The 27,718-nt window shown below is 48.0% G+C and overlaps 1 protein-coding gene across 1 annotated transcript; it reads right to left on the minus strand.

Moving 5' to 3' along the window:
- Window positions 1-1,432: 1,432 nt before the first annotated feature.
- On the minus strand, window positions 1,433-27,105 carry LOC117039636 (proprotein convertase subtilisin/kexin type 4-like). The gene is made up of 14 exons (XM_033136814.1): window positions 26,929-27,105; window positions 22,710-22,814; window positions 21,374-21,469; window positions 19,447-19,575; window positions 17,503-17,579; window positions 15,330-15,418; window positions 12,575-12,747; window positions 11,179-11,391; window positions 9,754-9,854; window positions 8,412-8,515; window positions 6,177-6,294; window positions 4,444-4,629; window positions 3,550-3,794; window positions 1,433-1,980 (listed from the first exon to the last, which is right to left on the minus strand). The coding sequence occupies exons 1-14, from the start codon at window positions 27,103-27,105 to the stop codon at window positions 1,499-1,501; spliced, it is 2,295 nt and encodes a 764-aa protein (XP_032992705.1). The 3' UTR covers window positions 1,433-1,498.
- Window positions 27,106-27,718: the final 613 nt, after the last annotated feature.

A 27,718-nucleotide genomic window follows, 5' to 3' on the forward strand; every position in this document is an offset into this window, starting at 1 on the left:
CCAAGGTCGCAGGTTCGATCCCCGTGTGGGGCAGCTGCGTATTCCTGCATTTCAAAGGGGTTGGACTAGATTGTCCTCAGGGTCCCTTCCAACTCTACGATCCTATGAAATTTCTCTTTGCGAAAAGGTTCCTGCATTGCAAAGGGGTTGGATCAGATGAACTTTGGGGGACACCTCCGACTCTACGCTTCTGCGATCCTATGGAACATCTGGTGTCATAAGGGGGGGGGAATGTCTTCCATAAATAAGAAGGGATTTAAATCGAGCCTCTGGGGAACGTGCAGAGAGAAGTATTTAATTTTCCGCACTCGGGTGTCCTGTATTGGTAATGGGTTGGACTCTATGACGTATGAAGTCCCCTTCCAGCGATGTGATTGTTCATAGTGCTTTTGAGTATATGCATAGTATTGCTGTCCCCCCCCCCATATTGAAAACTGGAAGACCAAGGGAAGCTCCCAAGTCAAGGTAGACCACAAACTTGACATGAGTCAACAGTGTGATGCAGCAGCGAAAAAAGCCAATCCAATTCTGGGCTGCATCAATAAGAGTATAGCATCTAGATCAAGGGAGGTAATAGTACCACTGTATTCCGCTCTGGTCAGACCTCACCTGGAATACTGTGTCCAGTTCTGGGCACCACAGTTCAAGATGGATACTGACAAGCTGGAACGTGTCCAGAGGAGGGCAACCAAAATGGTCAAAGGCCTGGAAACGATGCCTTAGGAGGAACGGCTTAGGGAGCTGGGTATGTTTAGCCTGGAGAAGAGAAGGTTAAGGGGCGATATGATAGCCATGTTCAAATATATAAAAGGATGTCATATAGAGGAGGGTGAAAGGTTGTTTTCTGCTGCTCCAGAGAAGCGGACACGGGGCAATGGATTCAAACTACAAGAAAGAAGATTCCACCTAAACATTAGGAAGAACTTCCTGACAGTGAGAGCTGTTCGGCAGTGGAATTTGCTGCCAAGGAGTGTGGTGGAGTCTCCTTCTTTGGAGGTCTTGAAGCGGAGGCTTGACAGCCATCTGTCAGGAATGCTTTGATGGTGTTTCCTGCTTGGCAGGGGGTTGGACTGGATGGCCCCTGGGGTCTCTTCCAACTCTAGGATTCTATGATTCTAAGGAAGGGTGAACCTAGAGGCTTTTTCCATTTTCAGAAAGGGGCCATCAAAGCAAGGACTTGAGGAATACTAGAAGCCTTGGCCTGCAGCAGGCAGGGACAGTAGTAAAAAAAAAAAAGTCACCGAGCATGTGCAGAGCGCAGTTCCCTTTGGTGTGCTCCAGTACGAACGATAAACGCAATAATAAACCACCCGCAAAACTTAAAAATACACAAACCGCACCCCTAAATCACAAACACACAATGCACAGGGTGAGATTGTATTGCATTCAAGAAAAATCAGGGTTTGGTGTTTTTTTTTGGGGGGGAGAGGGAGAGGGAGAGTAAAAAAAAAACAAGGCATCAATGCAGAGCCGGGTTCGAGTCCTCCAGCTTTCGTTCTCACGGGAAAGGCTTCCGCAGCGGCTCCTTTAAACATTCCTCTGCCTGGTCCAGGCACAGCGGCTCCGACCCGGGTTCGGCCCGGGCCCCTGCCCCCTTCTGCCCCTTGCCCCTCCGGGAGGCCAGGCGGTAAGCCCCGTAAAGGAGGGCGAAGACGGCGGGTCCCACGAACAGCAGGGCCGCCGCAAGCAGGAGGGGAAGGTGCCCGTGCCCCCGAGCCGCCTCCCCTCCGCGGGACGTGAAGAACGGGTGCTGCGAACAGCGGTGGGCGGGCTCTTGGAAGCTACTGAAAGGCGGGCAGGCGGTGCAGTTGTCCGCCGTGCCCCCGCGGCAGGTGTAGCAGGACGGGTGGCAGGCGGCGCAAGACCGGGCGGAGCGGGGCGTCCCGTCGGGAGCCAGGGAGGGCCGGTCGAGGGCGTAATACCTGGGGGGGCAGTAGGAGACACATCGGCGCTGGAGAGCATAGAAGAGGCCGTGGCATTCTGAAAAGAGAAAGAGAGGGTGAGCGACACAGAAGAGGCACCGGAGGGGAAGCGGAGGGCAATGGTCCCCAAGTTTTGTTTTGTTTTTTAATATCAAAAAAACCTTTATTGATTAAAACACAATACATCCAATACATTCTCACAATAACATACAATATCATTTTTATCACACACTTCCCGTTTTTCCATCCTCACACCAAACTCCCCTCTGACTTCCCTCCGTCACTCTTTCGACTTCCATTATAAACTATTTGTTCACTATTTGTACAATCTTAATTTCTATATATTTCCATAATCATCTTTAATTCTTTATATTAATTCATTGTTCTACAATTCCTTCATACCTCTTACTCCAAGCATATTAGCACTTCCTTTCTTTGAGCAATGTTTCTCCATGTACTCTTCATAACGTTTCCATTGTTCCTTCAAATTTTTATTTTGTTTGGTTTCTTATTGCTGCTGTCAGTTTTGCCATTAACAAATACTCGTTTAACTTATCCACTCATCCTTTGTTGGGACCTGTTGTGTTTTCCATTTAGCTGCTATCACCATTCTGGTGGCCGTGCTAGCATACAAAAATACACTTTTCTTTCCACTAGGTATTTGCTCCTCTAATAGACCTAGCAAATATGCCTCCCGTTTCTTTACTATTGATTTTTTCATCGTTTTTGTCATTTCTGTATGTACCATTAACCAAAAAAATTTTATATCCTCGCATAGCCAAATTTTGTTGCAACGCCCGCAGGGTTCCACGAACCCATTCCCAGGCACAGCCTCGGAAGCTGAACGCCTTATGACTCAAAACGCTCTAGCTCCCAAACGCCGCAAAGCCGGAAGCGAGTGTTCCGGTTTGCGGGCGTTCTTTGGAACCCGGAAGTTCCGGCGCCATAGCTCTCAACTTTCCCTCTTTTTTTTGCAGGAAATTCCCTTATTCCAGCGCCGTTTCCCACTGCAAAAAAAAGGGGAATGTTGACAGCTATGGCCGTTTCCCAACGCAAAAAAAGAAGGGAGGTTGACAGCTCCGACCCAGCTTCCGCAGCTTCCAGTTGGCTGCAGGAGCGCCTTGGTTTCTGAACATTTTGGAAGGAGGACGGACTTCCGGATCGGATTCCGAGGTACAGCGGTATTCAGAATTGTTGGCAACTGCCCCTCTCGAGAGACAAACGGCATGAACAGTAGCGGAGGTTTCGCAGCTTGGATTTAACTGTATTACTCATTGCACTTTTGTTCCAAACCCAGAACACTCGAGGCAAATTTGATGCACTTGATCCGGCGGCGCCAGCTTTCCAAAGTCTGATCGCCGCCAGCACCTGCTGGGCGCTGCATTTCCTGGCGGGGAAGATGTCAGGCGCACGTGGGTCCGCCGCGACCAGGCGGTTCGGACTCTCCCGCCTGTCAATCACCTGCCAAAATCTGCCTGGGGTACGGGAGATCCCTCCCGCCAAACCAAAAGAGGCCCCCCCCCATTTCCAACGGTCCATTTCTTTTGTTACTGGAATCCAGTGGCAAGGAGTTCCGCAGGCTCCGCGGCTTGCCAGCAGGGGTAAGGAGGGATGGGACGCAGCTTACCCAGGCATGCTCCATCAGCGCTCCGCATAGCACAGCTGCCCACCATCGAGGCTGCGGCTGGTCTTGCCCTCATATCTTCCTCTGTGCCGTATAGTTTTAACACGAAGCTGTCGAGGGACCCCGTGTTGTACGCATCGCCTTTGTTCTCCAACAGAAGGGACCAGACGCCCCGCGGATTTTCGTCCCAGTAGTGTGTGGACATGAAAGACCAGTCCCTGTACCCTTCGCGGCTGGTGTCGTGAGGCCTGGCGGGCAAAAGAGAGAAACCGCTAGGGCTCACAGTCGACATGAGCCAACGGTGTGATGCAGCAGCAAATAAAGCTAATGCTCTTCTGGGCCGCATCCACAGAATTACATAGTGTCCAAAACAAGGTTGATAATATTCTGCTTTGATCTGGCGCCACCTGCGTGCGGTTCTGGGCACCCCAGTTTAAGAAGGATGTCGACAAGCTGGAAGGTGAACAATAGGATCGAGGCTCTGGAAACCAAGCCTTATGAGGAATGGTTGAAGGACTTGGGGTTGTTCAGCCTGTAGAAGCAACAAACACTCTTGTGAGGTGAGTAGGGCTGAGAGACTTCAGAGAAGCGTGACTAGCCCAAGGTCACCCAGCAGCTGCATGTGGAGGAGCGGAGACGCGAACCCGGTTCACCAGATTACGAGTCCACCGCTCTTAACCACTACACCACACTGTATTGGGAAATGTTTGACTAACTGTATTTTATTTGGGGGGAATTTATAATGATTTATATCGTAACATGGGCTTGAAACCGGTTTTGGGGCAAAATATCGCCTATCACGATTCGCGAAATATAGCCCGGTCAGAAACGATGAAGCCGACAACATGATACGGACTTCGGTTTGGGACGATGTATCAATGTATCGCCCGGCCTTACCTGACAGCCACCAGAGTGGATTTTGTCCCCATGGGGCTGGTCAGAGAGATGGCTAAATCTCCTCGGCGGCTGTAGCGGAGAGAGATCTGGACCTGCACGTGCTCCAGGGAGCGGATGCTCTGGTCGTTCCCCAGGCAGGAGGAGGAGGTAATGTTTTTCGCGATGGAGAGCCTTGAACCGATCAGCCTGCCAGAAAGCCAAAGGAGAGGGAGAGGAAGAAGAGGCAGAGTTATTTGCAGTGGGCTTAGAACATGTCCGGCCCCTTCCAGGAGGAGATACCTTTGAAGAAGAAGAGTTTTGGATTTGATATCCCGCTTTATCACTACCCGAAGGAGTCTCAAAGCGGCTCACATTCTCCTTTCCCTTCCTCCCCCACAACAAACACTCTGTGAGGTGAGTGGGGCTGAGAGACTTCAAGGAAGTGTGGCTAGCCCAAGGTCACCCAGCAGCTGCATGTGGAGGAGTGGAGACACGAACCCGGTTCACCAGATTACAAGTCTACCGCTCTTAAACACTACACCACACTGGCTCTTTGGATTTCAGCCTTACCAAACCAAACAGTCTACAGTGATACCTTGGGTTACAAACCCTTCGGGTTACGTGTTTTCAGGTTGCCTGTCTGGGGCCCCTCTTCATGTACAAAATGAACAAAATTAACTTTGGGATACATTGGCACCTGTCCCCAAAGTTGTTCATCTTGTGTAAGCCTAAACTCTGTTCCCCTCATTCCTCGCTGTAGTCAAATCCAGTTGCAAGTAACAGCCTCAATTCTCAAGATCTCTTAAGCACGAAAGTGCCTTTTTTATAGCTAGGACATTACAGTGGCACCTCGGGTTAAGAACTTAATTTGTTCTGGAGGTCCGTTCTTAACCTGAAACTGTTCTTAACCTGAAGCACCACTTTAGCTAATGGGGCCTCCTGCTGCCGCTGCGCCACCAGAGCACGATTTCTGTTCTCATCCTGAAGCAAAGTTCTTAACCCGAGGTACTATTTCTGGGTTAGCGGAGTCTGTAACCTGAAGCGTATTTAACCTGAAGTACCACTGTAGTTGCCAACCTGCTTGGAAGATATGATAATAATAATAATAATAATAATAATAATAATAATAATAATAATAATAATAATAATAATAATAATTTATTTATACCCTGTCCATCTGGCTGGGTTTCCCCAGACACTCTGGGCGGCTCCCAACAGAATATTAAAAACACGATAAAACATCAGACATTAAGAACCTCCCTAAGCAGGGCTGCTGCATTCAGGTGCCTTCTAAAAGACAGACAGTTATTTACAGGTGAAACTCGAAAAATTAGAATATCGTGGAAAAGTCCATTTAGGTAAGCAATTGTTTTCATTAGCTACTGGAGTTTAATATATGAGATAGACTCATGACACGCAAAGCGAGATACGTCAAGCCTTTGCTTAGTATAATTGTGATGATTATGGCGTCCAGCTGATAGAGAACCCCAAATTAACAACCTCAACTTTGGGGTTTTCATCAGCTGTACGCCATAATCATCACAATTATAACAAATAAAGGCTTGACATATCTCGCTTTGCGTGTCATTAGTCTATCTCATCTATTAGTTTCACCTTTTAAGCTGAATTACTGAAAGAAATGAACCTTTCCACGATATTCTAATTTTTTGAGTTTCACCTGTATTTCCTTGACATCTGGTGGGAGGGTGCCGCTACCGAGAAGGCCCTCTGCCTGTTGAGGGTCTGTCCCTTACAATGGCTTGTAGACAATCCTGATGGAGCATCTCCTCTGGGGCCCAGTCGTATTCCACCTCTTGGCCAGATCCACCAGGCGTCCAGCGTCTAAGAGCCCGTATCCGTAATAGTGACTCACTGAAAGGAGAGGGGGGGGAGAAACAAGAAAAACAATGGTGAGATCCTGCTCCCTCGGAGGAATTAGAGCAGTGTTTCCCCAAACTTGGACTACCTTCACCAAGTACTCCGTCCGAGTGAGGGCAAAATACCTCCATGAAGTTTCATAGAATCATAGAATCCTAGAGTTGGAAGAGACCCCAAGGGCCATCCAGTCCAACCCCCTGCCAAGCAGGAAACACCATCAAAGCATTCCTGACAGATGGCTGTCAAGCCTCTGCTTAAAGACCCCCAAAGGAGAATCCACCACACTCCTTGGCAGCAAATCCCACTGTCCAACAGCTCTTACTGTCAGGAAGTTCTTCCTAATGTTTAGGTGGAATCTTCTTTCTTGTAGTTTGAATCCATTGCCCCGTGTCCGCTTCTCTGGAGCAGCAGAAAACAACCTTTCTCCCTCCTCTATATGATATCCTTTTATATATTTGAACACGGCTATCATATCACCCCTTAACCTTCTCTTCTCCAGGCTAAACATACCCAGCTCCCTAAGCCGTTCCTCATAAGGCATCGTTTCCAGGCCTTGGACCATTTTGGTTGCCCTCCTCTGGACACGTTCCAGCTTGTCAGTATCCTTCTTGAACTGTGGTGCCCAGAACTGGACACAGTATTCCTGTTGAGGTCTGACCAGATTAGCGGAATACAGTGGTGCTATTACTTCCCTTGATCTAGATGCTATACTCCTATTGATGCAGCCCAGAATTGCATTGGCTCTTTTAGCTGCTGCATCACACTGTTGACTCATGTCAAGTTTATGGTCTACCAAGACTCCTAGATCCTTTTCACATGTACTGTGAGGAGCAGGAAGAGGAAGAAGAAGAAGAAGAAGAAGAAGAAGAAGAAGAGGAGGAGGAGGAGGAGGAGGAGGAGGAGGAGGAGGAGGAAGAGGAGGAGGAGTTTCCACGAAGTTTCCTTTGCCATCAGTGACGGGCGTCCATTCTGTTGTGACTGGAGCCATGAGAGATTTGTGAGGACCCTGACTGAAGGTAAGGTGATCTCTGCTGTGCTTAGAGGCGAAGCTGCATCACAGGGGGTTGGCCTAGATGACCCTTGGAGTCCCTCCCTCCTCTACAATCCTATGATTCTACAACACAGGCGCTCAGATGCTCGCAAGGATGGGGGGTCAATTGTGCCTCAATTCAGACATGGCCAAACTCGGCGCTCCAGCTGTTTTGGGACTACAACGCTGGACCTCAGTGTCCGGGCTGGACGATGGGATGTGGAGACGCTCCTTCAGGTGTACTGGGCCAAGGCCGTTTAGGGTTTCAAGGTCAGCACCAGCCCAGGGGTCTAGAGTTCGAATCCCCACTCGGCTTCGTGACGTTGGGCCAGGCATTGCCTCTCGGTCTAAATCTACCTCGCAGGGTTGTTTTGAGGATAAAATGGGGAGAGGTGGAGCCATGAGTGCTTTGGGGGGAAAGGTGTGATTATGAATTTATTGGCAATGATAGGGAGAGGATAATCAAATGCCCACGTAACTAAAACCGAACCCTAAAAGGGTGTCTTCTCAGGGGAGACGTCCACTTTTAACAGTGTCATCAAGCATTTTAACTTCCATTACTCCGGGGAGGGAGAGAAAACCAAACAGACTTAGGTTGTGGAATCATCACTTTCACCTTAAATTGTTTTTATTTTTAAAAATCCGACTCTTATTCCAAGGATTTCAGATTCTTACCACTGAATCATTCCAACAGCCTAAGTTAGGTTCCTGCGCATTCTCAATCCTCCCCGGGTCCCTAGTTTTCATGGAGGAAGAAAAATTAGAAGCCATCCTACCTGACCGTTTTTTGCGCATCTCTGAAAGCCTTTGTGCCACCTCGCAGTGAGGAGTTAATACGCCTCGAACAGAGTTTCCCAAACTTGGGTCTCCTGCTGTTTTGGGACTACAATTCCCATCATCCCTGACCACTGGTCCTGCTAGCTAGGGAGGATGGGAGTTGTGGTCCCCAAACAGCTGGAGGGCCAGGTTTGGGAAATGCTGAATTGCAGACTTGCAAAGACAGAGGAGGGGGGAACCTGCAGCGCTCCAGATGTGGCAGCCTTCCAGATGTTGCCTCGACCCCAGCTCTCCCCAGCCTCACCTTTGCGCCCCACGCCATTCGTAGCCCAGTCGTCCGCCTGGAGGTGGGCCGGCCTGGAGGCTCTCACGACGAGGTGCTGCATGTCGCGCCAGGTCAGGGCTGGGCTACAAAGACGGAGAAGGGCGTGAGAAACATAAAAGGGTTGCAACGCAGGAATGTGCAGGTGGCCTGTACGGAGATCAAGCCCCCAACCTTGGCGTTATCAGCACCATGCGCTAATCCAGGGGTAGGCAACCTAAGGCCCGTGGGTCGGATGCGGCCCAATCGCCTTCTCAATCCAGCCCGCGGACGGTCCGGGAATGAGCGTGTTTTTACATGAGCCAGTGTGGTGTAGTGGTTAAGAGTGGTGGACTTGTAATCTGGGGAACCGGGTTCGCGTCTCCGCTCCTCCACATGCAGCTGCTGGGTGACCTTGGGCTAGTCACACTTCTCTGAAGTCTCTCAGCCCCACTCACCCCACAGAGTGTTTGTTGCGGGGGAGGAAGGGAAAGGAGAATGTGAGCCGCTTTGAGACTCCTTCAGGTAGTGATAAAGCGGGATATCAAATCCAAACTCCTCTTCTTCTATGAGTAGATTGTGTCCTTTTATTCAAAATGCATCTCTGGGTTATTTGTGGGGCCTGCCTGGTGTTTTTACATGAGCAGAATGTGTCCTTTTATTCAAAATGCACCTCTGGGTTATTTGTAGGGCCTGCCTGGTGTTTTTACATGAGTAGAATGTGTCCTTTTATTCAAAATGCACCTCTGGGTTATTTGTAGGGCCTGCCTGGTGTTTTTACATGAGTAGATTGTGTCCTTTTATTCAAAATGCACCTCTGGGTTATTTGTGGGGCCTGCCTGGTGTTTTTACATGAGCAGAATGTGTCCTTTTATTCAAAATGCACCTCTGGGTTATTTGTAGGGCCTGCCTGGTGTTTTTACATGAGCAGAATGTGTGCTTTTATTTAATATGCATCTCTGGGTTATTTGTGGGGCATAGGAATTCGTTCATCCCCCCCCCCCCAAAAATAGTCCAGCCCATCACATGGTCTGAGGGGCCGGCCCACGGCTGATAATGGTTGCTGACCCCTGCTTTAGAGTTATAGCCCCTTTCCCCTAAAAAAAAAAATCTTTGATTGTTCAGTTTACCCTTAATGGTTCCCAGCCGTTTTATTCTTTCATTTCGGCACAGCAAGCTGCCCTGACGATATTTTGCGCCGCGGTTTTTATCGGGATACCTTTACCGACAAATATATTTAATCCCGAGGTCCCTGGCACTCTCAAACTGCCCCATCCCCTCTGAAAGATTTGCTGTGGGGCCCTTGGACCCCAAAGAGGGTTAGCCGACTCTCCCCCCTTCTTACTTGGCTTCCAAAGCGAGCGAAATCATGCCGGCCGCGAGGGGGGCGGAAGCAGATGTTCCCGTGTGGCCGCTGGTGCAGGTGTGGCGCAGGTCTGTGGTCACCTGCGAGGGGAAAGAGCATCACCAAAAATGAAATAAAAAGTACAGGTTGCTACCGTCTTCTCCCATTGTTTATAAGAGTTCTAAGGTGCCGTCAATAAAACGAATGTTTGTGTGCAAGGTACATAGACCACAGGTCCGAAATAGTACAGGAGAGAGCTATCCTGCAATTCTATGATTCTCAATGACAACCCCCCCCCCCCATATTTCCTCTGCAGAAGGAAAAATACAGTATATTGGGGGAAAACCTCTCCCAATCATTCTTTTCACTCACAGAGCCTTCAAATACAATTGAAAGGGCATGTTTGTGTATGGGGCCAGTGTGGTGTAGTGGTTAAGAGCGGCAGACTCGTAATCTGGTGAACCGGGTTCGCGTCTCCGCTCCTCCACATGCAGGGATCAACTCCCGCCCGGAAACCTCTGTCCCCACTGTGGAAGGACGTGTGGGTCCAGAATTGGCCTCCACGGTCACTTACGGACTCACTGTTAAAACCGTGTTTGTGGAAGGCAATCTTACTCGGCCACGAGGGATCGCCAAAGAAGATATATGTATTCTAAAAACAGCCTTTTTACCAGGCAGTGCATGCGTGAGATTGGCTGGATCCCCTGCCTGCAGAGCCGTCTTTCCCATAGGGCTTAGCGGTAGAAGAAGAAGAAGAGTTTGGATTTGATATCCCGCTTTATCACTACCCGAAGGAGTCTCAAAGCGGCTAACATTCTCCTTTCCCTTCCTCCCCCACAACAAACACTCTGTGAGGTGAGTGGGGCTGAGAGACTTCAGAGAAGTGTGACTAGCCCAAGGTCACCCAGCAGCTGCATGGGGAGGAGTGGAGACGCGAACCCGGTTCACCAGATTACGAGTCTACCGCTCTTAACCACTACACCACACTGGCTCTCCACACTGGTCGCACCAGGGTGCTGGCCTCTCAGGGACGCCCCGGCAAATGGGGGAGCCGCGCGGCTTTGCCAGGGGCCTCCCCTTTTCCTGCATGCCCGCCAGCTGCGCCCCTCCAACCATAAGGCTGGCGGGCGTGCAGCTTCCCTCCCAAGCCTCCTCGGGAGGAGAGCAATACCTGTAGAGGCTTGGGAGGGGCACAACTTCCCTCCCAAGCCTCTGCGGGGATCGCTCTCTCGCTGCGGCATGGGGGAGAGTTGCGCGGGCCCCCCCCATGGCAGGCAGTGTGCAGATGCAGCCACCACAACACTATCCGTGGTAATTTGGGGGCGCTGGGCAGATATTTGCACCCCGGCAGCCCTGCCTGCCTGCCTGCCCTCCGATTGCGCCCCGCCCTCGTCAAGAGAACCGCGAGCAAAAAGGGGACCTCACAATCTGCTTCTCCCCTTTCGCCCCGCTGCTGTAGGTGGTGGTGAGGGTCGAGGCACAGGCCTCGTTGTACCAGGGCACCCGGCCACTCTCGGTCGTGCTGCCCACCGACAAGGTGTAGATGCTGTTGGTGTAGCCGTCGCAGTTGCAGTTGTCGCCGCGGAGCCCGCCGTTCCCCGAGGCCCAGACGAAGAGGGAGCCCAGCCCCCGGCGGCCCTGAAAACAGAATGAGAAAATCTCTTGGGTGGGGGGAATAATTCCATAAAACTGCATCATTCTGATGGTTCCGTTTCCTGTATGCGGATTGTTACGGAAATTATGGGGGGGGGGGGTCACCTAAGCAAAGTCTCCTCCTGAGTAAACTCATTTGGGGTATGGAGTGATGCCCTTAAGGGAACCCATCTCTCCGCCATGATCCAGTAGGTGAGAGACCATGTGCAAAGGGAAATGCCTCAGCAGGTAATCTCTGGGTGCTTCAGGAAGCCACTGGGCTAATATCCCTCAGCTGGAACCCCATTGTTCTCTCCCAGATAGGTGCTCAAGGTATCCTTGCCAATACTTAACACCCATTCACATTGGCCCAGGGCTATCTCCCTGATATTGCTCTGTTTTCCCCATATGCTAATCTTGTTTTTCCTATATGTTAATCATGTATAACCCTTCCCTTTCGTGATGTAGTGATGATGTTTCCAAACTGTATTCTGGGATATGATAGGAGTTTTTAAAAGTTTTTGTAACGCTGCTCTGGGGGTGCAGTTTGACTGTAACCTATTGCGCAATAAACCCTGTCTTGTCCTTGCTCCAGTGGCTGGACTTCTTTTATTTAACTCCGCAGAAACCAGTGGGCTTATCCCCAAGGGCCAGGTGCCTGGGCCGTTCCACACCTGGGATTTTTCCATTACAGGATATGCATAGATAAAACAGACTTTTTAATATTAAATTTCAGAAATTTTCAACCGATTAATTTCAACATTAAAAAAGGTAAAGGGACCCCTGACAGTTAAGTCCAGTCGCAGACGACTCTGGTGTTGCGGCGCTCATCTCGCTTTACTGGCCGAGGGAGCCGGCGTTTGTCCGCAGACAGTTTTTCCGGGTCATGTGGCCGGCATGACTAAGCCGCTTCTAGCGAAACCAGAGCAGCGCACGGAAACGCCGTTTGCCTTCCCGCCAGAGCGGTCCCTATTTATCTACTCACGCTTTGACGTGCTTTCGAACTGCTAGGTGGGCAGGAGCTGGGACCGAGCAACAGGAGCTCACCCCGTCATTGCGGGGATTCGAACCGCCGACCTTCCGATCGGCAAGCCCAAGAAGAGGCTATACTTCAGCCCAGCAGCTTGCAGCACTCCGAACGCTGTAAACAATTTGCCGGGGACCGTTTGGGGCAGATGCGAATTCTTACATTAATTATGCCGTTGCGGAAGGCTTCCGTGGCCAGAATGCCGGGACCGTCCACCGTTTTCCCATCATCTTCTGGGCCCCAACTAGCACTGTAGATATCAATGTGCTGAGGGTGGAAACTCAAGGACTGAGCCTCGACAATGTCCGTCACGGTGCCGTCCAACATCCTCACCCCTGAGAGGGGGGGAAAAGGGGTGGGGTGCTCTGTCAATTTTCCCAGGCTGCAGTCTCCATTATTTTATTAAACATATAGGAATAGGAATAGGAATAATTTATTATTGGCCAAGTACATTTTCAAACATACTTGGAATTTGTTTCGGCTACATTGCAATGTAAACATACAGACACTGTTCCTCTCACAATACAAAGAAGCAAAGAAACCCCACCCGTATTTTACCTCCCCTTCAGCTATACAACTATGAATTTAATAATTTAATGGCACAAGGGAAAAAACTATTCTTGTGCCTTGCCGATTTTGTATATGAAGTCCTGTAGCGACGTCCAGATGGAAGTAAATCAAGCAGATGATGACCGGGATGTAAAGGATCTGCTACAATTCTTTCTGCTCTCTTCCTAACTCGGGTAGCATAAATTGTCTCTATTGAAGGCAAGCTAACACCAATTACCCTTTCTGCAATTCTTACAGCTCGTTGGATCCTTTTCTTGTCTCTCTTGGAGGCTGTACCGTACCAAGCTGTTATAGAATTACAGAGAACAGTTTCAATGATGCCTCTGTAGAATTGGATCAACACTTCCTGGGACAATTTAAATTTCCTTAGTTGACGCAGGAAATACAGCCTCTGGTGGACCTTTTTAATACTATTGATGTTGCTTGACCAATTTAAGTTATCAGAAATTATAGAGCCCAGGAACTTAAAGGACTCTACTACTAGAACCATGTTACCAAGAATGGAAATTGGTGGCAGAACGGAAGAGTGCCTTCTGAAATCAATTACCATTTCTACTGTCTTTTGGGTATTTAGTACCAAATTATTTTCGGTGCACCACGAAACAAGATGGTCTACTTCCCTCCTATACACAGATTCATCGTCCTCCTGGATAAGCCCAATAACTGTTGTGTCATCAGCAAATTTCAAGATCTTAACCGATGGATCAGTTGAGGTACATTCATTTGTGTAGAGAGAGAAAAGCAGTGGGGAAAGCACACACCCCTGGGGAGCTCCTATATGTTTAGTTATTTTATTAAACATATACCTATATGTTTAGTTATTTTCCATACAGCTTAATACCTTTAAAATATATATCTTAAACCTGAAGCCACAACAGACAAATATTTCCCCCCCAAAATTCACGGCTGTGTATACAAGGAGCTACATTAATACCAGGTTGCTGATATCTATAAATCAATTATCAATTCATTTCCCTCCCTCTCAGCCTCCTGGTTCTCCCCCAGCAATTTCTCAGCATCATGCACAAATGTCTCACAACAAAGAAAGTTCCTGGCAACAGCAGGCACCATTCTAGTCTCTCTCTCTGGGCCTTTTATGGACGGGTGCCAAGGCGGATGGTAGCTCCTCAGGCTGCCCACAGCTGCGTCCCGTTCAGCTTCCCTCAACCACACCCGGTTCCAGGGGCAGCAGGTTTGCTGACACGACACAAAAGGAAAAAGCGGTGGGGAGGGAGGAGGAAAGCACGCAGCTCACTCCTTCTCTGGGCTATGGGGAAGCCCGGGTTGGTCTCCCCATTCCCATGACGGTTCTTCCTGCAAGATACTGAATGCAGTCTCCTAGGGTTCCTGGGGCCACCTGGCTTCCTTTCAAGCTCTATAATCCCGGGAAACAGGCCAGAAGATCAGAATACCCTCTTTTTGCTCTCAGGTGTCTTTAAATGCTGGAGAATAGGTAACCCGTGTAAGCAGAGTCCAAACATGCAATCTGATGCTGTTTGCAGCACGGGCTCCATACAACCTGAGGAAGGGCTTAGGGAGCTGGGTATGTTTAGCCTGGAGAAGAGAAGGTTAAGGGGTGATATGATAGCCATGCTCAAATATATCAAAGGGTGTCATATAGAGGAGGGTGAAAGGTTGTTTTCTGCTGCTCCACAGAAGCGGACACGGGGCAATGGATTCAAACTGCAAGAAAGAAGATTCCACCTAAACATTAGGAAGAACTTCCTGACAGTGAGAGCTGTTGGACAGTGGGATTTGCTGCCAAGGAGTGTGGTGGAGTCTCCTTCTTTGGAGGTCTTGAAGCGGAGGCTTGACAGCCACCTGTCAAGAATGCTTTGATGGTGTTTCCTGCTTGGCAGGGGGTTGGACTGGGTGGCCCTTGGGGTCTCTTCCAACTCGATGATTCTATGAACCTGTACCTTTAAATTTCATTTTTACCACCCCACAAAAAAGCGGGAATTGTAGTTTAAGGATGCTGGGAATTGCAGCTCAGAGAGGATTCTTGGAGGTGTGTGGGCTTTGGGTGTACTTTAAATAATAATAATAATAATAATAATAATAATAATAATAATAATAGTATTTATTATTTGTACCCCGCCTATCTGGCTGAATTGCCCCAGCCACTCTGGGCGGCTTCCAACAAAAATCAGATACTTTAAAGGTATCGGGTGCATGCAGACAAAAACGCCAGTCATATAATCTGGAATCTTTTGGCCCCTTACTTGTAGCATCCACCTGGGGACAGAACCTGGGCCGTTTCCTCCACAGCCATCCTCTTGCAATTGACCCGAAACCCCAGACCCCCTCCCTTTCCCCCAAATCATCCCAGAAACAAGGGTTCACTTGCCCCCGATCTTTGCCCGGTAAGCGATGCCGACTCCGCAAACGTCGTTGTCGGCCGTGGCTGCCACCTCCCCGGCGCAACGTGTCCCGTGCCTGCCATTAGAAGACGCAAACAGTTAGACTGAGAGTGAACTAGATTGGAAATTACAAAAAAATAAACTGTATGGAGTTGAAATAAGATTTGGATTGATTTAATAGCAATGGAGGATCCTCGGCTGGTAGTGACGCAGCAAGAATTATTTACGGATTGTTGACGAGAACTTGTGGAGCTGAACACCACTTCAAAGGGAGAAGCCAGCTCTGATGGACGATTGATAGTGGAACTTACGAGGTGTCTGGCTCTCCTGGAAAGGAGTGGAGGAAGGCACGCAGGGGGCGAGATTGTGATATTTGGAGGAGAACGGTTTTATCCATACAGAGACATTATTTATTATAATCGTGTCTGCTTGCTGGCATTTATCAGAGGCTGTGAAAATACTGGACTTTGAAAGCAACTGGAAGAGATTGGAAAAGCGCTCCGGAGTCTGAGACATGGGGAACTCACAAATTAAAAATTTGGTATAATTGGAATTGTTATAATTGGAATTGTATAATTAATTTGGATTGTAATTTGATTGGTAATTGGAAATATATATTGGAAAATCAATAAATATGATTTAAAAAAATAGAAGACGCAAACAGCAGTTAAGGACAGGGGAGCAGTCCAGTTCTGTTCCGCGTTTAAAGACGAACCTACAGAAAACCGACACGCTCCAAAAACAACTCGCGGACCAAAACATCTTGAAATTTGCGCTTCTCTGAGTTTTGCAGTGTGTTTCTCCAGCCAATGAATGGATCGGAAATGCGCACCAATTAGGAGCTGCGCCTGAAAATATTGTGCATAATATTATGGGAAATAGCTGCAGAAAACTCATGGGCAGGAGGCGAAATGGCGTACACACGTGTACATTAAGGGAAATTCACACTAAAACGCTGGTGAATTTTCATGGTGAAATTTTTTTTTTAATTGCAAACTATTGAGGAAATGCAGAGTACAGTGTACATTGGTTCCCAAACGCCAAAAACCCGGAAGTGTGTGTTCCGGTTTTCGAACATTTTCGGGAAGCCGAATGTCCAATGCGGCTATTGTTTCTGGGGCGCCTGCACCAATCAGAAGCTGCGGCTTGGTTTTCGAACATTTCGAAAGTCAAACGGACTTCCGGAATGGATTAAGTTTGGCGCTTTTGTTTTGGCTATTTATTTTCTGTTTTTGTTTTTGAGGCTTTTTCGGCTCATTTGTTTCTGTGACTGTGTGGAACCCAGTTAAGCTACTGATTGATTGATTGATTGATTGACTGCCGAAATGGATAAAAGCCCCCCATCCAAACAATGACTATCATCAGTGCAGGTAAGGGAAAAAAATTAATTTCAATTTTTATCACCTACAATACTGTCTTAATTATTTTACAGTATCTTACATTGATTATCGCTTTCATTTTATGGATCAATGGTCTCGTTAGAGAGGAAAATTCATGTTCAATTGCTGCTTCAGGGGTTGTTTTTAAAAGTCTGGGACGGATTAACCCGTTTTGCATTGCTTTCTATGGGAAGGCGAGCCTTGGTTTTGGAACGCTTTGGTTTTTGGAACGGACTTCCGGAACGGGTTAAGTTTGAGAACCAAGATACCATTGTAGTGAATTTAGAATTGAAATAATCTTTTTCAAATAATTCCTTTGTGTTCCTCAGTCTGGTTGTGGCCACTCCAATATGGATTGCCCTTGCCTGCCTGTCTAAAACAAATCTGGCTCCTAATAATAATAATAATAATAATAATTTGTCATTATTTGTACCCCGCCCATCTGGCTGGGTTTCCCCAGACACTCTGGGCGGCTTCCAACAAAGATTAAAATACCGGTACATGAAAATATCCCACATTAAAAACTTCCCTGAACATTCAGATGTCTTCTGAATGTCAGGTAGTTGTTTATCTCTTTGACACCTGATTGGAGGGCATTCCACAGGGTGGGTGCCACCACCGAGAAGGCCCTCTGCCTGGTTCCCTGTAGCTTTGCTTCTCGCAGGGAGGGAACCGCCAGAAGGCCCTCGGAGCTGGACCTCAGTGTCCGGGCAGAACGATGGGGGTGGAGACGCTCCTTCAGGTATACTGGGCCGAGACTCTGGCAGAAGAATAAACTCACCGATTCTCATCCCAAGCATTGTATCGAGGCTGTGGGTCAGGGTCGTCGTCATTGAAATCGTAACTGGCCTCGGGGTCCTAAAAGAAAAAGCCAAGATCGATGAAGCTCCAGTTTCCAAGAAACAAGGAGCAAAATCAGTTAATAGTAGTCCGGTGAGAGTGGAATATGGATATAAATTTTACAGCATGTTATGCTTTAAGAGAAAATCATATGAAAATGATGTATCGTTGGTATTTCCACTAATATAAGCCTGCTTCTTGGGAGCAAAGCAAAAAGAAGTGACCAGAGGAGGAATGGCCGCAGGGATGAGCGCAGAGAGAAAAAACGCCCTGGTGCATCTGCAGCGGCACAACCAGACGCCTTCACCTGCCCCTGCTGCAACAAAACATGTCTCTCAATTATCGGTTTCTGCAGCCACAGCAGGCGCTGCGACCGTCCGTCAGTTTGACATCACCCCAAAAGGCACTCTCCTCTTGTTTCCTGAGACAGATGGATGCCAGCAGACAGTCACTGATGCAATAATAGGGGATTGATGGTGGATTTATACTGGACTAGCCATGCATCGGTGACAGCAGTCACGAAATTAAAAGACGCCTGCTCCTTGGGAGAAAAGCAATGACAAACCTAGATAGCATCTTAAAAAGCAGAGACGCCACCTTGCCGACAAAGGTCCGTATAGTTAAAGCTATGGTTTTCCCAGTAGTGATGTATGGAAGTGAGAGCTGGACCATAAAGAAGGCTGATCGCCGAAGAATGGATGCTTTTGAATTATGGTGCTGGAGGAGACTCTTGAGAGTCCCATGGACTGCAAGAAGATCAAACCTTTCCATTCTGAAGGAAATCAGCCCTGAGTGCTCACTGGAAGGAAAGATCCTGAAGCTGAGGCTCCAAGACTTTGGCCACCTCATGAGAAGAGAAGACTCCCTGGAAAAGACCCTGATGTTGGGAAAGATGGAGGGCACAAGGAGAAGGGGGTGACAGAGGATGAGATGGTTGGACAGAATTCTCGAAGCTACCAACATGAGTCTGACCAAACTGCAGGAGGCAGTGGAAGACAGGAGTGCCTGGCATGCTCTGGTCTATGGGGTCACGAAGAGTCGGACACGACTAAACGACTGAACAACAACAACAATGCATTGATCTGTTCACTTTTCTCCAATACTTCCTTTCTGTACACATCACTCAGCCGGAGAGTTTTATTGCAAACACGTGAGAGCAATGTGAATGGTAAAGGATTTCGTTAGATTTATACCCTGCCCTTCATCCGCAGCTCTCAGGGAGGTTCACAACGTGAAAATGCAATATAAAAGCAGAAAGCGTACCATAATTGAAATATATATATATATATTTATATATATATATATCCCACAAACCAGTAACCCAAACCCACAAACACATTTAAAAGGGAGAGCCAGTGTGGTGTAGTGGTTAAGAGTGGCAGACTCGTAATCTGGGGAACTGGGTTCGCGTCCCCGCTCCTCCACATGCAGCTGCTGGGTGACCTTGGGCTAGTCACACTTCTCTGAAGTCTCTCAGCCCCACTCACCCCACAGAGTGTTTGTTGTGGGGGAGGAAAGGGAAAGGAGAATGTGAGCCGCTTTGAGACTCCTTCTGGTAGTGAAAAACGGGATATCAAATCCAAACTCTTCTTCTTCTTAATCAGCCCAAGCCTGGTTGTAGAGGAACGTTTTCGCTTGGTGCCAAAAGCTGTATAATGAAGGCTCCATGCAAACCACCTTGGGGAGAGCATTCCACAAATGGGGAGCCACCACAGAAAAGGCCCTGTTCTTGCATTGCCACCCTCTGGACGTCTCATGGAGGAGGCACACAAAGAAGAAAGGCTGTTGGTTTCAGTTCGTTTATCGTTTCAGAAAACGCGGATTAAAATATGAGCTGAACTGTGTCTCCCCCCACCCCTAGACAAGAGACCCCGATTCTACCTACGTAGTTTGCTACGAGGTCGGGGTGGTCTTTCTCGATACCATCATCCAAGATGCTCACCACCACCCCTGAGCCCGTATAGCCCTGGCTCCAGGCTGTGAGGACGTTGAGGTCCGGAAAAACATCGCTGTTCTGAAACGGAAGAGCGCAAAAGACGGCAGGAAATGAGGTCAGACTTTGCTGTTCTGCTTTGCTCTCTCAACCCATCTTTTCAAAGGAGCAGGGTAGATAAAAAAATCAATGGTGTTTTTTTTTTTAAATCGGATTTTTAAAATTCAAATCAGATTTTTTAAAAAAATTTAAATCAGATTTTTTAAAAATTTATTTCCCCCCCCCCAAAAAAAAATTATTGGTGTTTCCACATAAAAACAGAAATAACAACAAATAAAGACATTCAATCAACATATAAAACAAAACAAATACAATAAATACTAATGACAAAAAAAGAAAAAGAAAAACATACATACCTCAACACCACAGAAACACAGGAAACTATTAATTAAATTCTTATTTCGAATCTTATTTAGGGGGACTTCCCCCGTTCTCTCTTCTGCGTTCTATTTCTAATCTACTTTAGTAACTTTGTAACTAATTTAACAATCATTCACCATACCTTAATCTTCAAATAAACATCTTATATACCTTGTATCATTCAACTTGTTTCAATCTCATAAATTCATATTTCAAATCTTAACTTTTTATATCCTATTTTCTCTTAACTTAGTAAAGCTATTGCTGTTATTACTTCTAATTCCTACCTTAATAAAATTATATTCAAAACCTTATCATCAAAAGCCTAAATATTTCTTCCCTTGTCCAAATCGCTTGTTTCCCTCTGGCGTAGGAGTTTTTTTTTAATTTAAATTGGATTTTTAAAATAAAATGCTTTTGGAGGAAAAATCTTTCCAAAGATAGTTTTCTATTTAAGTTACATTACAGTCCAAAGGCTTTTCACCGGGAAATAAGGATTTGTTTTAAGTTTTTCCATGTGTGCTAAAACTCAGTCTAAGTCCCCCCCCCCCCAATTGTTTAACCACATCAGCTAACAAACATGGATACATATGCTATAATTACAGGTAGGTAGCAGTGTTGGTCTGCCATAGTCAAAACAAAATATGCTATAATGTTATTGTTTTCGTTAGATAAGTTGTTTAAATTGTTATTAAGGAAATGACTATTTTCCTCCTTCCAATAAAGTACAGCAGAAAGGTCGTCCAAACAGTTAACTTATTAAACCTCGCGATAATTTCATAATTATCTGTCTTATGTATTTCTAACGGTATAACCAAATCAGTCGTTTTTGATATAACTGTAAAAAACCACTCTGAAAATTTATTATTCCGAAAATGAAACCTTCATCCGGTTGCAAATATTAAGATCACGTATACCAGGGAGAAGGAGTCTTTCTGTTAAAAAAAAATGATTTAAATCAAGTCCTTTATTTATTTATATTATATTTTATTGATTGATTTATATATACAGTGGTACCTCGCTAGACGAATGCCTCACTAGACGAAAAACTCGCTAGACGACAGGCATTCGCTAGCGAAAGGGTGATTCGCAAGACGAGTTTCCCTATGGCCGCGACGCGCAAAACGAAAACGTTTTGCGATTCCCACCCCCCCCGTAAAGCCGCGCTTCCTCCGACCGTGCTTCGCGAGACGAAATTTCCGCTATACGGCGGCACTCGCGGAACGAATTAATTTCGTCTCGCGAGGAACCACTGTACCGCCCTATACACGGAGGTCTCGGGGAGGTTCGCTGAAAAGATCACTATATATAAAATCAAAATCGAAACAATAATAAAAAAATACATTTGCCCCATTTCTCCCAGCAACCTCTCGGACCATTCCCAGAGCCTCTCCGAGCTCCTTGCCTCCCCTCCACCGGATCCTTGCCCGTTCCCCCGGCCGTTTCTGATGACACTGACCATGTACCACTGCTTGTAAAACCACGGATCGGTGGGGACGACTGTGACGGTTCTCCTTGCTCGCCTCTTCGCTGTTTGCTGTTCAAACCAGGGGACCTACAGGCAAAAATGACGGGCAGTTTAAAAAGCGTTTCCCTCCTTGCTGGCCACCCCAATGATGCCAGTATGATCTTACGGGCTGCCTGAAATTTACTGCCGACAAAGGTCCGCATAGTTAAAGCTATGGTTTTCCCAGTAGTCATGTATGGAAGTGAGAGCTGGACCATAAAGAAGGCTGATCGCCGTAGAATTGATGCTTTTGAATTATGGTGCTGGAGGAGACTCTTGAGAGTCCCATGGACTGCAAGAAGATCAAACCTATCCATTCTCAAAGAAATCAGCCCTGAGTGCTCACTAGAAGGAGAGATCCTGAAGTTGAGGCTCCAGTACTTTGGCCACCTCATGAGAAGAGAAGACTCCCTGGAAAAGACCCTGATGTTGGGAAAGATGGAGGGCACAAGGAGAAGGGGACGACAGAGGACGAGATGGTTGGACAGTGTTCTCGAAGCGATTCTGAAGTAAATCAGTCCTGTGTGCTCAGTGGAAAGACAGATCCTGAAGCTGAGGCTCCAGTACTTTGGCCACTTCATGAGAAGAGAAGACTCCCTGGGAAAGACCCTGATGTTGGGAAATATGGAGGGCGCAAGGAGAAGGGGACGACAGAGGATGAGATGGTTGGACAGGCTTCTCCAAGCGACTAGCATGAGTTTGGCGAAACTGTGGGAGGCAGTGAAGGATAGGCGTGCCTAGCGTGCTCTGGTCCATGGGGTCACGAAGAGTCGGACACGACTGAACGACTGAACAACAACATACATTAAAAGAAAATGATATACAGGTGGTAAAGGTAAAGGTAAAGGGACCCCTGACTGTTAGGTCCAGTCGTGGACGACTCTGGGGTTGTACCGGTATAGTTGGAATCCCCACGACAGGGTGAGCTCCCCATTGCTCGGTCCCAGCTCCTGCCCACCTAGCAGTTCGAAAGCATGTCAAAGTGCAAATAGATAAATAGGTACCACTCCGGCGGGAAGGTAAATGGCATTTCCGTGCGCTGCTCTGGTTCTCCAGAAGCGGCTTAGTCCTGCTGGCCACATGACCCGGAAGCTGTACGCCGGCTCCCTCGGCCAGTAAAGCGAGATGAGCGCTGCAACCCCAGAGTCGTCCGCGACTGGACCTAATGGTCAGGGGTCCCTTTACCTTTAGTGGGTAGAGACAAGGTCAAAGGAGGCGAGGTCCGTCCCCCCTTTCTCTCTGTTCCTGCAGTTCCCTTCTGCGCCCGTCCACAATTTGCTCGGCTTACCAGAGGCTCTTTCTTCAGACGGATGTGCCAGCCCCAGTGTCGAGTCAGTGACCTCTGCGCGATGCCTCTGTGCTTAAGGTGATAATAAGGTTCTCCCTCGATCACCTGCCGGAACAGAAAGGAGAATCGAGAAGTCTTAGGGTGAGCTTTCCCCTCCTCCTTGACCAACGGGACGGAAAAAGGCAAGGGGGAAAGGCAGCATTTTTAAGACACAGGAGGAGGGCAGTGGCAAAAAGGAAGACCTATCCCATGAGTAGGAAAACTAAGGCCTGGGGGCCGGATCCGGCCCAATCGCCTTCTAAAAGTGTGTTTTTATACAGGAGTAGATTGTGTCCTTTTATTTAAAATGCATCTGTGGGTTATTTGTGGGGCCTGCCTGGTGTTTTTACATGAGTAGAATGTGTGCTTTTATTTTAAAATGCACCTCTGGGTTACTTGTGGGGCCTGCCTGGTGTTTTTACATGAGTAGAATGTGTGCTTTTATTTAAAATGCACCTCTGGGTTATTTGTGGGGCCTGCCTGGTGTTTTTACATGAGTAGAATGTGTGCTTTTATTTAAAATGCACCTCTGGGTTATTTGTGGGGCCTGCCTGGTGTTTTTACATGGGTAGAATGTGTGCTTTTATTTTAAAATGCACCTCTGGGTTACTTGTGGGGCCTGCCTGGTGTTTTTACATGAGTAGAATGTGTGCTTTTATTTAAAATGCATCTCTGGGTTATTTGTGGGGCCTTCCTGGTGTTTTTACATGAGTAGACTGTGTGCTTTTATTTAAAATGCACCTCTGGGTTATTTGTGGGGCCTGCCTGGTGTTTTTACGTGAGTAGAATGTGTGCTTTTATTTAAAATGCACCTCTGGGTTATTTGTGGGGCCTGCTTGGTGTTTTTACATGAATAGAATGTGTGCTTTTATTTAAAATCTGGGTTATTTGTGGGGCATAGGAATTCGTTCTCCCCCCCTTTTTTTCAAAATATAGTCCAGCCCCCCACAAGGTCTGAGGAGCAGTGGACTGGTCCCCTGCTGAAAAAGTTTGCTGACCCCTAACCTATCCAGCCATTGGAGATGTGCTGATACCCCCATGGATAGAATTCGTTTTGCATTTCCAGAGCAGTTGTTCCTGCCTGGTGTCTTGTCCTACTGCCCTGGGATTGCTATAAAAATCAGAAAAGGCGATTTCTGCAAAAATAAATCCTAACTCCAAGGACAACCGGCTCCCTATTTCTCCACACACAACAGCTGATCAAAAAGAATTATTTTATTTAACATCCGTAGCAAAGTCCCTGGACATTGACAAGGGAGTAGATTTTGCTTTCCCAATTAGGAGACAGCACTGCTTTGGGTTTTGTTTTTAGTCTTATTGGCATGTTAAAAACAAATATGTATGTGTTTTTAATAACCAGAAGCCACTCTGATTCAAGAGCATGATATAAATATTTTAAAGGAATAAAGCAACTGTTTTGTCACGTTACGAGATAAATTGAGTCATTCCCCATCCTATGGGCTGCTGCATTCATTCAACTATTAAAAGATCCAGGAAGGAAGGGTTTCTGGGAATCTGATTTTGCCGGATGACAATTCTCATCCACCCTGACCATTGGCACTCTCCCCTCAATGGAAAGAGGCAGGATAATTATCCACCTTTATAAGGAGTCTACCTACTGGTCTCTGTAGGAGTCTCTGTTCTTTGCAGGTTTCGTTCCAGAGAGGAACACACCCGAGATCAGCAACTGAGGCAGACAAACAGGCGAGACTCTACCGGGGTTTGTGTGTGTGTGTGTGTGTCATAGAATCCTAGAGTTGGAAGAGACCCCAAGGGCCATCCAGTCCAACCCCCTGCCAAGCAGGAAACACCATCAAAGCATTCCTGACAGATGGCTGTCAAGCCTCCGCTTAAAGACCTCCAAAGAAGGAGACTCCACCACACTCCTTGGTAGCAAATCCCACTGCCGAACAGCTCTCACTGTCAGGAAGTTCTTCCTAATGTTTAGGTGGAATCTTCTTTCTTGTAGTTTGAATCCATTGCCCAGTGTCCGCTTCTCTGGAGCAGCAGAAAACAACCTTTCTCCCTCCTCTATGTGACACCCTTTGATATATTTGAACATGGCTATCATATCACCCCTTAACCTTCTCTTCTCCAGGCTAAACATACCCAGTTCCCTAAGCCGTTCCTCATAAGGCATCGTTTCCAGGCCTTTGACCATTTTGGTTGCCCTCCTCTGGACACGTTCCAGCTTGTCAGTATCCTTCTTGAACTGTGGTGCCCAGAACTGGACACAGTATTCCAGGTGAGGTCTGACCAGAGCAGAATACAGTGGTACTATTACTTCCCTTGATCTAGATGTGTGTGGATGCACTAAAAATAAAACCTTTCTGGGTATACACATGTAACTTTTTGAGATTCAGAATGCTGCTTATGGAATCAGAGAGTTTGCAGGAAGATCTAGCCACACCCAACCAGAGCGGCTTGGAGGTTAGTGTGTCAGATTAGTACCTGGGGTACAAGTCCCCACTCAGTAATGAAGCTCACTGGGTGGCCTGGCTGTCCTTGCCTCTCGGCTTAGACTACCTCACAGGGTTGTTGAGAAGATACAACGGGGAGGTGGAACAACGCCTACCACCCTGAGCTCCTCGGAGGAAATTTGCGATATTAAATGCAATGAATAAATAAACCTATTTTTGCATGCAAAGGCAGGCTCCTGGAGATGGTGCGGGTGAGAACGAAGGATGGGTACAACAGTCAAGAAGGTGTTTGGGGTTTTTTTTTTGCCCCTAAGCCTCCACGGCTTTGTGGGGATATCTTTGGGAGAAGAAAAAGCACAGGAGGAAACCCTACACAGATCCAGAGACGGTTGAATAGCCTCCTTCCGGCAACTCCTGCAGCCAAGATGGTGCCAAACGTCTTGCTCTGCTTTCCTTTGGACCCCATTTTTGAGGCCAAGACGTCTTGCCGTCTGGGCAGCCCGGGGACCTCCAGACACACGGCCCAGGCTTGCACTTCGGTGCTGCCAACCCAGCGGTTCGACTTCACCGCCAGAAGCGCACTCCATTGTCTCTCGAGACAGATGCCAACAACGGTGCTGTGGATTGGTTTGGGGGCACGACTGGGGTGGGTGGGTGAAAGACTACCATTTGGAAGGAAACCTCAAAAATTGAAGGGTATGCCGACTCTGGCGGATGTGGCCCGTATTTCTTACCGTTCTCAACAGCCACCCTGTGTTGAATTTTCCTTTGGAAGCTCCCTTGGGCAGGGACCTATTTCGTTTTGCTCGCGTGGCTGAGTACAGCAATATCCCCAAGCTGATGGGCCCTGGATGCTAAGATTCCTGCATTGCAGGGGGGTTGGACTAGATGATCCCTGGGGTCCCTTCCAACTCTACACTTCTGATTCTCTCTGTGTGTGTTTTCACAGAAGAGTTGTTAGCTGCTACAGTTATGGCATTCTGCATAGGTCCAGAGGCACGTTGCCCACAACCCTATTCTAAACAAAACACACAAAAAGGAACGCATAGTTTTCCTGCCGCTTAAAGGCAACTACACTACCACAAGACACAACAGCAACAAATGCACTGAGATGCCCCACCCGAGCTATCAGGCACTCCACATATTCTCAGAGGCCATGCTCGACCCAGCCTAGGAGGGCAGAGCTTCGGAACGGCTTGTGGGACGCCCAAATCACACCAACTTGGCTCAATCAAACCTCCATGTCCGAGAGCAGCCTATCGGGGCGGCTCGCAAAACCTATCGGCTCGCAAAACCTGGACGCAGGTCCAGGTGGGCGTCGGGTCCGGGTACGGCAAGTCTTTCTGTGCAAAAGCACTCCACACGCGCTCAGAGGCCACACTCGACCCGACCTAGGAGGGCAGAACCTTGAGACTGCCTGTGGGTAGCCCCGATCCCGTCAACCCGGCTCAATCAAACCTCCATATCCGGGAACAGCCTATCGGGGCAACAACCCACCGCTCGCACCAAGTCTTCCGGTGGAGAATGCACTCCAGACGCGCTCAGAGGCCACACTCGAACCGACTCCTTCCCTTCCAGGAAGAGGGAAAGAAATTGGCCCCATCTTTCCTATCCTTTCTCATCCCTGGGGAAGGGCAGTCAGATTGGTGGGGGACACTAATTATTATTATTATTATTATTCCCACCCACCCACCCACTGGGGAGAAGGATGGCTGCTGCTCTCCTTTTTTCTTGCCCAGGTAGATGCAGGCCACCCTCACCTGTCCCAGGTAAAGCATCCCATGCCTGCGCGCCAGGCGCTGCGCCACCTGGGCTCCCGCGGGGACGCGCACCGCCCAGCTGCTCAGGTAGACGCGCGGAACCGCGCGCCCTAAGAAGAACCGGCCCCAGAGGAGCAAGAGGCACAGCACCAGCCCCGCAGCCACCACCCGCTTCATGACTTCCAGGAAAAGGAAGACCTGCCCCAGGTGGCTTTTATATCGGGGTGCGGCCTAGCACGCCCCGCCGAAGCCTGGGCCTCGATTTTCACTCCACGCCCGCCGCCAGGAGACCAAGGGCGGGCTCGTCAAGCTCCACGTGTTCGGAGGCGCTCGGTCGCCATGGCGACGGGAAGCCGGAACAGGAGGGTGCGGGAACTACGAGTCCCGTGGGGCCTTGCGTTCGTTTGCAAAGCGAAAGGAAAGGGGTGGGGTGGCCGCAAGTTCTGCTGGGAGTTGAAGTTTTTTTATTTTCTTAAAGCAAGGGGTTCATCGGAGGAAGGGCGCGCCCTCTTGTGAATAAATTGCTTGTTTGCGTTTGTAAACGGCGCAGATGTGCTTAAAAAAAGCACACACCCACAATCTACCTGTTTTTATCTATGTGCAGTATTTATTCCTTTTATATGCTTTTACTGGCATCAGAATCAGATGCAGCCCAAATATTCTTAACAACACTATAAAGTACCACACTTCCATTTTTTAAAATGCAAAAATAGGAGAGAGAAAGCGTGCCTCTGCCCATCTGCAGAGTACCTGGGCACTCATCAATGGAGAGAATCATAGAATCTTAGAA

The sequence above is a fragment of the Lacerta agilis genome, chromosome 18 (genome assembly GCF_009819535.1).
Source record: "Lacerta agilis isolate rLacAgi1 chromosome 18, rLacAgi1.pri, whole genome shotgun sequence".
Lineage (NCBI taxonomy): Eukaryota > Metazoa > Chordata > Lepidosauria > Squamata > Lacertidae > Lacerta > Lacerta agilis.